Consider the following 10,659-nt stretch of genomic DNA (forward strand, 5'->3'; position numbering starts at 1 on the left):
AAAATAAAAATTTTATTTATTTTATTTATTTAAAAAGATATGACAGATTCTTTCGGTGCAGGAGGAGGAATGTTTCAGTGGAGCCTGCATAATCAGAGGCATTATATCTCTGAGCAGAATATCTTGGGGAATCAAAACAGGAGAGAGCTGCAGCCATGAACTTCCAAGAGGCCCAAGACCACACTGGGCGAACCTTTTGGCCCAGGCAGGCAGTTGTGGCTGGGGCCTTCTGGAAGGTGCCCTTCCTTCTCCTCCCACCCTTGACCTGAGCCAACCTTGGATGTTCCCTTGCAGCCTGACTCTCTTTGCGGATGTGTGTGAGAAGACAGTGCTGAAGCGAGTGCTGAAGGATCTCTGGAGAGTTGTGATGAACACCCTGGAGAGAATCATCGTCCTCCCTCCTCTCACGGATCACACGGTAAGACCCTTCCTAGGTGATCAGATGGAGTCAGTGGTGCTGAACTCTTCTGTGCTTGCCTCTCTCCTTGGCTGAGCTGCATGAAAGAGGAGTAGGCCCTGTGTCTGGAAATGAACCCTGTGTGGCTGTGCTGGGTGGGCGGGGGAGTTGAGGATGGATGTTCCTCCAGGACCAGGGGCAGATTACCTGTGCCTCTCTGCTGGGGAGCATGAGATGAGTGGAAGGGACTGTTCTGTAGTCTTTTGGTCCTGCTTGTAGAGGGGGGCTTTCCATTTGGACATTTGGTTGCCCATTGTCTGCAAAGGAAGTGAGACTCAACAGGCTTGTATGGGTTTGAGCTCTCTCCAAGGGTACTCTGATGTTCCTACAATGTGGGCTGGTCCTGAGCATACCAGTGTCTGTAAGAGAGGGTGTATCTGTTAGTGAGGTGGAGACTGGCAAATGGTCCTGTGGAAGAGGAAGACTTCTAGACACTGGAGGCAGTCTGAGCATTTGGACCTGAATAAAAACATTGAATGTCCAGTGTGCATGGTGGCATTGGCCTGTGAACTGGACGGGAGGGATAGCTGCAAGGGCATTGTCTCTTCAGGGCAGAGGCTAGCAGCCTGGCTGTGGAAGGGAGTCATGATGTTGAGGGCAATCTGAGCATTTGGTCCTGCGCACCCTGACATAAACCTTGGATGGCCAGTATGGATGGCAGTGTTGGCCTGTGGGCTGGACCGAAGGACCAGCTGGCTGTGGCATCCTAGCTGTAAAGGCACACTTGGGTGTAAGGACTACCTAGCCCAGGACCCTTTATGAACCCATGGTTTGAGCATTGGACTACAATTCTGGAGACCAGGGTTTAATCCCTCACTTGTTCATTCCTGTGGTGTTGTAAGAGATGCTTTAGATTTGGCACGTCGTAAGCCCCCATGTGATACAGTATAGCAGGATGGCTATTTGGACCCTAAGTTGTAGGACGTGGGCTCTGTCTTTGGAGTCCCCTGTGGCCATTGAGGCAACCTTGTTCTGTGGCCTTGTTGTTCCTGTGAGATCCATGGAAGTTGGGAGGGGGGCTTTGTTTTGCTTTCTTCTGTAAAGCAGCATAGAAGACTATAAAATATACATTAATGAGAGAGCCACCTCTTGAGTCATTGCTACAGTTGATCCTGATGTGTTTGTATCCTGATGCCGTGTTTTATTCCTCTGCCTGCTGAAAGTCTCACCTTGTAACCCTTTCCCCCCTCTGTTTTTCTGCCTCTCTTGCTTGTTCCACACATAGGGGACCCAGATGATTTTCAGTGCTGCTAAAGAATTGGGACATTTATCAAAACTGAAGGTATGGGTGTTTGGGAATGTAGTCTCTCCTGCAAGTCACCTTTCCTGTCCATGTGATCGTGGCAATGTGCATGAATATGCCATAGAACTACAGTGTCTGCTCTTTGTCTTGTGTATGTCTTGTAGCTGTGAATCTGTTAAGTACCTGTTCAGTATCTGTCCAGATGTGAGCTGGCTTTGTCCAGGCACTGGTTTTCACCTGTGTGCTTTGTGCATGATGCTTGACTGTGCCTTACACCACCAGTTGTCCCAGCAAGCATAAAGGCCTTGGGTCTCCAAGTCACCAGGTGAGAGGGACTCTGAGCACATGGAGTGGATTGCATGAGCTCTCTTCAAATCCAGCCCTGGGAAAGTGGCTTTGGGAAATTTTGGAAGATGGGGAGGAGGAGAGTGTGGGTGATGTGTGTGGGCAGTGCATCCAGTGCTTGTTGCCCATTGTTCCACATCTCCAGATTCATAGAGGCTGTTAAAGTGACTGAGTTAGACATATCTGATCGGAGACGACAATCCCAGCCGGAATGAGTTGTGGAAGAGCACTTCTTGTATGTGAAGGCTTTGCCACATTCCCAGCAGGAAGATCTTCTGTGCATACTTTATTTCATCTGGAAATCTGTTCAAGAAAAGCAGGAGAAAGTAGAGGGGGAAGGACAGTGGATTGCAAATCTGTGTTGGTCCGTGTAGGAAGAAGACCTTGGCCACTGTGCTGGGAACTCCATTTTGACTTTGCTGTGCAGCTCCTATAAGATTAGAGAAAGGTCCCTGCAATGTGAGCAAATAAGCAGTGCAGCATGGGTGCCACTGTGCTGCCTTGGCACAGCTTCATCTAGTTCCAGATATCTTTCCTCCCCACTTCCCGAGCCTACCAGCTTTGGCAAAGGGGCAGAAGGGCTTGGACCCAGGGAGTAGAGACACCCTCTTATCAGGGGAATGAGAGCTCTTTCTCCTGTCCGGTGGTCCATGCTGCCTTCTGGAGGGAAGGCCTGGTGGCTGTCAAGGTTCAGAGTGCAAATTTCAGGACTGGAAGTTTGGTGCCCGTGTGGATGCCCAAACTGCCCTTCCCAGAGTGGCAAGTTTGGCATGAAAGGTTGCGCTAGGCTGATGATTTTCTGATTTCAGTGTCATTCAGGATGGAGGAGGAAAGTTCCTGATGAGGGTCTGAGTGCCTTTGGGTCAAGGGAGAGATTATCCCTGGAGAAATTTGGGTGGGGGTTTCCTTCTTGGCTGCATAGGGGGAGATTCCCTCTCGCTCCCACAGGGGGACTGTGAAACTGCCAGGACGCCGGCTGAGTGGTCACATCACAGCTGCCTTGGGTAAGAAGGAGCCTTGCCTTACCTGTCCTTCCACAAGTTTTATCGCAACCAATTTCTTCTGCTGACATCTGCCACTGCCAAATGCTCATCCTAATCCCACCTACATACCCTTTCCTTCATCCAGGAGGGCATTGTCTTTTGAGCAGAGCCCCTATAGATGGGGGTTGAGCCCTTTGTCTCTCCTCTCCAACTGCTGCTAACCTTGCTGGCTTCTGTTTCAGGATCACATGGTCAAGGAGGAAACCCGAAGCCTGACCCCCAAACAATGCGCAGTGCTGGAGCTTGCTCTCGACACCATTAAGGTAAGTGGTGTGGGCACCTTCAAGTCACCTGTCGACTTAATGATGACCCCATGAATTTCCTAAAGTTTTCGGAATCCTCAGAGGTGGTTTTGCCAGTTCCTTCCTATGCACCTGAAATTCCCTGGAAGTCTTCCATCCAAGTACTAACCAGGGATGAACCTGCTTAGCATCCAAGATCAGATAGGACCTAGTACCTTTAGGGTATTTAGGTCCTATTTAAAAATACTGAAATTGAAATAAGCCTGCAGAGCAGTAATTATCTCAGTGGCTTGTTCACTCAACCAGAGACAATAGAGAAGATTACTATGAGGGACATCTTGTGGTAGACTTCCTCTTAATCAAGGGGGGACGTTCTCTCCTTCTCTTCCTCCTCCCACATTCTGGACTTCTGGGCTGAAGAGTGTCCAAACTCTTGGGGCAGGGGGAATCCCTGGCATGTTGGGGTGGTCAACCCCACTTCCTTCATTCTTCCTGTCTCTAATAAATAGGAACTGAGAGAAACATGAAGGGAGGGGAGAGATGGAGGTGGACTTCTTTGAGAGAAGATCTTATCCAAAAGGCAATGGAAGGAGGCATTGGGAAGTTTGTTGTTATTATTATTATTATTATTTCTATTTCTTTCCCACTTCTCCTCAAGGATCAAGGCAGGGTACAGCATATTAAAATACAAAGCGCAATTAAAAACACATAAAACCACAATTAAAATATAATACTATAAAATCATTAAAATACATACATAAAGTTCATATACGAATTAAAAGTCATGATTTAAAATCGATTGGATATGCCTACCAGAAGAGATGAGTATTCGGTGCTATTTTAAATACATTCAGCATTTTTAGTTGTCGTATCTCCCGTATCTCCTCTGGCAGGTCATTCTACAGTCTAGGGGTGGCTGAAGAAAAAGTCTTTTGGCTGACAGTTGTCAACTTAGCCCTGGCCAGTTGGAGCAAACATTTCCCAGAGGACCTGAGTGTACAGGGCAGATTATACAGGAGAAGGTGATCTTGTAGGTAACCTGGACCCAAACCTTGTTAAAGGTAATAAGCAACACTTTGTACTTTGCCCAGAAACTAATTGGTAGCCAGTGAAGTGCTTTTAACATCAGTGTAATTTGATCACTCCTAGATGTACCTATAATCAGTCTGGCTGCTATATTCTGAACCAATTGGGGTTTCTGGACTTGGTACAAAGGTAGCCAAGTGTATAGCACACTGCAAAAGTCCAGCCTTGTGGTTACCAGTGCATGCACTACCATCTTTGGAAGAACTTGGTGGCAGGGCTGGGAAGAGTCTCCCCATGAGGGAAAGGAAGAAGACTTCCAGCCTCTGTCTTGGGGGTTGCTTGGGACAGTCCTAGGAAAATTCCTCATGCCATATGAGAGCTACTCCTTCCTGCGCACCTACCCTGTCAAGTCCTGCCAGCGGTTTCTCTTTTCCTCCCAGCAATACTTCCATGCCGGGGGGAATGGCCTGAAGAAGACCTTCCTGGAGAAGAGCTCTGACCTGCAGTCACTGCGCTATGCTCTGTCCCTCTACACCCAGACCACCGACACCCTCATCAAGACCTTTGTGCAGACACAGACAGCTCAAGGTAAGCGGTCACTACTTTTCTCTCTCTCTCATTTTTGCCACCCAGGTAGCAGTGAGTCCAAATAGGTCATGGCCTGAGCTGAGATGCCCAGTGTGAGAAAGGGGTGCCATCGCCAGGGTGGTCACGACAGAAGAAAGCTAGCAGAGCCTTTGGAGTAAGGCGACTGGAATCAGGGCAAAGGGAGGCAGGGCAAGGGCATTGTCCCACTTCTGTGTCATGAGAGAGTGCTGTCATGGCAAAATAGTGTCTGCATCAGAGGGCAAGAAATCAAAGCCTCCATCCAGCTGCGTCTCCTGGTGGATGGCGCCCCCTTGTGGGACCTTGAGCTTTGCATGGTTGCTTCAGTGACCCAAGGGTTGGCTTTGGGCAGTGTTCTTTCTGGGAGAAGAATGGTGCTGGGAGACATCCTGAGAGTCCCTTATAAGGCGGCACAGCAAGAAGGCATGTTGTGTGCTGCAGATGTTCTCTTGCACCTGCCCTGCCCATAGCTGTCTTCCTTCCCCTCCTCTTAAATCTCACCAGTCAAAGGCACCATGCATTCTGCCCCAGCACATTGAACCTAGGGCTTCTGTTCAGTGGCTAGCATGGCTTCTTCTGTTATGGGAGAGGAGGGAGGCCAGGCAAAGGTAACAGGAGGGATCAGACTTGCCTTCCTCACTCCTGGATGCAGATTGACCTCCTTTCAGTTTTCTGGCATCAAAAGTCACCAGAAAGCCAATAGTGGGCTGACAGCCACAGCTATGGTGCTCAGGGGTCCCTTCTTGACCCATGGATGAACAGCAAGTGAGCCCAGAGTTAACACACAAGCTCTCTGAGCTTCTGGGGTCATGACTGGGAGGAACAGTGGCAGTTTCCAGCTTCCTCCTCCTGCTGGGCCACATTTGTCCCTATTTGCATGCAGCCAACTTCCAAGAGTGAGTCTAGGAATGTTCCAGAATTGGAGCACTGGATTCTGTGCCTGTTCTCTGATCCTTCCCCTCATCTGTGGCAAAGGCACTAGATGCCATCCAGCCCATCTGGCAGGGTCTTCAGCTGGCATCCCTGCTGGGGGACCCCCTCTCTGCCTGCTATGCTGGCTTCCTTGTCCTGTCCTGGAGCCTTCCCAGCAGCACCAGCCACATTTCCAAGGGCAGCCTGTCTGTTTGTGCATTGTGACCAACTGAGCTGTAATCTGACTCATCTCTCTGTGTCTCTTTCTCTCTCTCCCTCTGTGGCCTGTTGCTCACCACAGTGCATGGTGGGAAAGGTATTAGGTTTACAGCTAGTGAGAATATCCGTCCTGAGAAGGGTACGTTCCAGGCCGATGTTGCCATACCAACATTGACCAGCTCCAAATGTGGTGTGCTTTTGAAGCCCTTCCCTCTGCCTCACCTTTTTCTGCCCTTTACAGAACAAACCACCTAGTCTCTCTGTCGATTCCTCAAAGCCTTTCCTTTCCCTCCTGGAATACCTGCCTTTGGTGTGGCTTGTGGAGTACAGCCCTACCCATCCCCCTTTCACACCTTTTGCTGGAAGGCAGTATGAGCTGTCCAGGGGTGCTCTGCCAGTCTTCCATGCCAGATGTCATAGAGAACATGGTGGCCCAGGATGCAAGAACAGCCAACTTGGTCCCTGATTTAGTGGCACTCTGCAGCAAGCGTGGACAACCAGAGCAGGTTCAGGAGATGGTTTTTTTTTCTCCCTGGGAGATTTCAAACTGCCAAGGATGATCCCAGAAGTGGGAAAGAAAATCAAAAGTAGCCTGACAGCCAATTTTAATTGAAAGGAAATTGATATTTTTTGGTGTGGAAGAGATTATGGGGTCCTGTAGTGCATTGAAAGAGTGGATTGCTTCTAGGAAAAGCAGTCCTCCTTCTTCTGTTTTGGCTAGAGAAAAGGTAGTCTAGAGAGCCTGGAGGGGATGTCACAGGCCACAGAAAACAGCTGGGGGACCTGCAAACCAGTCCAAGGTTCATCTTTTGCCCACCTTGTGCTATAGAACCATGCAAGCTCCTTTGAATACTCTGTGCATTAGATGCCAAGGTCATATTTGGAGTTAGGTGAAAAAAAGAAGTCAAGTTGGGTAGTATTAGCTCAGGGCAGCACCCCAAATATTGCACAAACCAATCCAAGGCCTTGTCTCACAACATCAAGGACCACTCAAGTGATGGCTCCGATCAGGGTTCCTGTCCTTGTTGCAGATCTGGAAGAGTCTCTGTAATGCTTAGAGGCTTGTATGATGCAGGGAAGGCAGAGGACATCTCCAGATTTGGACCAAGGCCAAGTTCACATGGTCTGTGGGTAGGTGCATGCCCATTTTGGGTGAGCAGATCCCCCTCTTCTCACAAGGCTCAGCAGAGCTTGCATTGGACCTTTGGATTTCCGTGTTCTAAATGCCATCTTGATATATCAAACCCAGATTGTAAAGTCACACACATACAGAGAGCCGCTGGCTGCTCTGGAGGCCAAAGGGAGCTACTGTATCTTTTTTTCTCTTCCATGAGGTGTGGAGTGGCAGGTGTGGGTTTGTTCTGGGAGGTAGCTCTGTCATCTCCACAGCGTTCACCCACTGCCTGTCTTCACTTTGTCCAGTTGAGTGCTAAAATGCATCAGCAGGCACAGTGCAAATGTCAGCTGTGGGATGTGTTTCTGTGAAGTAGGGGAAGAGGAGCAGAGTTGCTGGAGGGGCGTGTATGAATTCTCAGTAGCAAAAAACCAAGATGGGTGTCATGGGCTAGGATGCAACAGAAGCACCTTATACAAAAGGCAGGAAGGAGAGGGGCTGCAAGAGCACTTTGTGCTGGGTTGCCCACCATAGCCTGAATAACCTTTAGTCTGGAGAAGGTTTGTCCAGACAGCAGCGAAGGGAAGAAGGAAGATCACTAGCCTTGAAACTATTGCATCCCTGCACAAAGGTAGGGAGAAGAGCTAGATAGATTTGTCCTTGAGAGAAAGAGAATTGGAGTGTCCAGAGGAGGAAAGGGCTTCCTCTGTTCTTCAAGCAAAGCCAGGACACCAGGACACACCAGCAATAGCAGGAGAAAGGCCAGTGGTTCTGGGGTTGTGAGACAGTATGGGCAAGGAAGGCCCCATTGCCTCCCCGGTTGTATTGTATTCCAAGGTAGCCTCTTCCTCTCTTTCGCCTCAGGCTCAGGAGTGGACGACCCTGTGGGTGAAGTCTCCATCCAGATTGATCTGTACACCCACCCAGGCACTGGGGAGCATAAGGTGACTGTGAAAGGTAAGCCAGCACAAGACTTCCTCATAGGGACAGTGGGCTGCTCCTCCTCACCCTGGCCACCCAGGAGACCCGCCAGGGCAAGTGTGTTCCTTTACCAGAGATCTGCAAGGACCTGGCCAACCCAGCTAGAGAAGGGGTATCTGCATTTACTTTCTTCTTTGTGGTCTCTGTGTATCACACAAATGGGTTATTCTGCGCCTGCGCAGCAAACTCCGGAAATTTCTAGAATCTCTAGGCAGAATGCAATGTATCTTTCTGCAACTTTTTGGCACCCCTGTATAAGTCCCCTAGTGGCCCTGCTGCTCTCCAGTTCCTTCATTCCGCCGCGCTAAGCAGCTCAAGGAACTTCGCTAGTGTTAGCTTTCTTAACTGTGAATCTCTGGCTTCTATAAACGGCTTTCTTGACCACTCTTACGGATTCGGACATCGGCTTGACCATTCCTCTCTCAATTGTCTCAATGGCTTGACTTCGGATTTGGTAATGGACGATGGTTTTTCCTCCAATGGCTTCTTTCAAAAGATGTGCCAAGTGCAGGGTGAAAATCCCCATGGCCGATGGCCACGACAAATGTGTTCTCTGCCTGGGGGAGACACACATCCCGGGGGCTTGTCCCCACTGCAAGGCCATGTCCGCGCAGGCCCTAAAAAATAGGGACCGGACCCTCAAGGCTGCGCTTTACGACAAGGTCCTTAGCCAGCCATCCACTTCATTGGCTTCCGGAGAGGGAGAGGACGGAGCCTCCATCCCTAAAAAGAAGCAAGGAGACAAACACAAGGCCTCCAAAGCTTCTCGTCTCAGCCGGGACGCGAAACGAGACACCAAACGGGCCCGCTCAGCTTCGCCGCCCGCTAAGACCCGTCGCAAGGGACCCCCGAGCACGGTCTCAGTGCCTCCGCCGGTGTTGGCATCACCGACTGTCCCAGATCTTCAGGATGTGACTGTGACAACTCCCATCCCGATCTCAGCCTCCATCCCGGTGCCGCTCGAACCGAGGATCTTGGTGTCAAGTCACCTCTCCGTACCAGCTGACCAACTGCAGATAGTGGACCTAGACCGCTCGTCTGAGTCGGAGGGAGAGATTCCGGATTCGGATGCACCATTCTCCCCTAGGCAGAGGCCAAGATCCCGGTCCCGCTCACCCATCCGGGACAGACACCATACCCCCGTCGGCAAGGACAGAGGTGCCCTAGGAGCAGAGGCAGACGCAGCTACAGCCTACGATCTCCTCAACAAGGGACCCCCTGACCAAGACCTATTCGAGTCGTACCCAGACCTTGTGTACGACCATCGAACCGGCCAGTACCTCCTTCCAGTAGCGCCCTCACATCTCCGGCGCAACATCCCTGGACCTACGAGGACTCGCACCGCCCCGGCCCAGCCAGTCGACGTGGACTGTGGTGCTGGGAGAGACAGGTCTCCAACTCCTCGCACTGGGAGCCGCTCTCGGTCCCGAACTCGTTTGCGGACCCGTTCTCCATCCCCATCCCACTCGATGTCTCCATGGTCGGATGCAGACTCTTCCTTTGTCCCCGTGGGACCTGCAGCACCATCCCCTACGGACGATGTAAAGGCCTTCGGGGACCGTATCATTAGAATGGCAGACGCCCTCAAATTGGAGGTGGCTCATCCCGATGACGACGCCCTAGACCCGGTGGAGAGAAGAATCCATGGGTCAGCGCCAGCTCCTCCAGCCCTCGCCTATCTCCCATCACTGGAGAAAATAGCTAAGCGGTCCTGGGAAACACCGGCCACGATCTCATCTACCTCAAGGAAGATTGAGAACCTATACAGGGTCACCCCGTCAGCTCCTTCCTGGCTCTCTAATCACCCTAAACCGAACTCGGCCATCGTGGAGGGTGCGCAGACTTCCTTTGCTCGCAGGCCCTCCTCATCACCTGTTGACAAGGATAGCAAGAAGTTGGATGGGCTGGCGAAAAAGTTTTACGCTTCAGTAGCCTTGGACATGAAGATCTCCAATTACACTGCTTGTATGGGCGCATACATCCAATTTCTTGTGGAAAAGATGGACCCTACCATTAATGAACTCCCTGATGATAGGAGACGGATGATGAATGCCTTGCGCAACGAGATACACCTTATGGCGGGTCAACAAATCATCTCCGCCAAGGCAGCGATTGAAGACATGCCCTTTGACAACTCGGGCCTCTTCAACAAGGGCACAGACGAGAAACTCAGCTTTCGGTACCGTATGAAGACTGCGGCCAGAAAGCATGGTATGTCAGCTACCTCTTCTAAGACCCCACGGCAAAGGTACTCCTCCCAGAGATCTTGGTACCCCTCTTCTCAGTACCGCTACCACCAACAAGAGCAGTCTTACTATAACCAGGACAAAGGCCCCCAGAATAGGGCACCCCAATAACCGGCTGCTCCTTCTGACAGGCGCCAATCTTCCCAACCTAGATACCAACAAGGTTATAAGAAAAAGGACACTCGGGGCAGAAGGAAGTTCTGAAGCCTTCCTGCGCACCTTGTC

At 50.7% G+C, this 10,659-nt stretch overlaps 1 protein-coding gene across 6 annotated transcripts in view; it reads left to right on the top strand.

The window, feature by feature from the left end:
• The window catches only part of UNC13B (unc-13 homolog B), a 295,806-nt gene that overhangs the window by 270,453 nt on the left and 14,694 nt on the right, over positions 1–10,659 (top strand). For 5 of the 6 annotated variants that reach the window (XM_042454370.1, XM_042454371.1, XM_042454372.1 and 2 more), the window contains 5 exons: positions 295–418; positions 1,683–1,739; positions 3,271–3,351; positions 4,797–4,944; positions 8,072–8,164. In XM_042454370.1, coding sequence (XP_042310304.1) covers positions 295–418; positions 1,683–1,739; positions 3,271–3,351; positions 4,797–4,944; positions 8,072–8,164 — 503 coding nt within the window. The remainder of the gene's footprint in view (positions 1–294; positions 419–1,682; positions 1,740–3,270; positions 3,352–4,796; positions 4,945–8,071; positions 8,165–10,659) is intronic. The other variant, XM_042454369.1, reaches the window with a different exon arrangement.

Source organism: Sceloporus undulatus, chromosome 2, assembly GCF_019175285.1.
Source record: "Sceloporus undulatus isolate JIND9_A2432 ecotype Alabama chromosome 2, SceUnd_v1.1, whole genome shotgun sequence".
Classification (NCBI taxonomy): Eukaryota; Metazoa; Chordata; class Lepidosauria; order Squamata; family Phrynosomatidae; genus Sceloporus; species Sceloporus undulatus.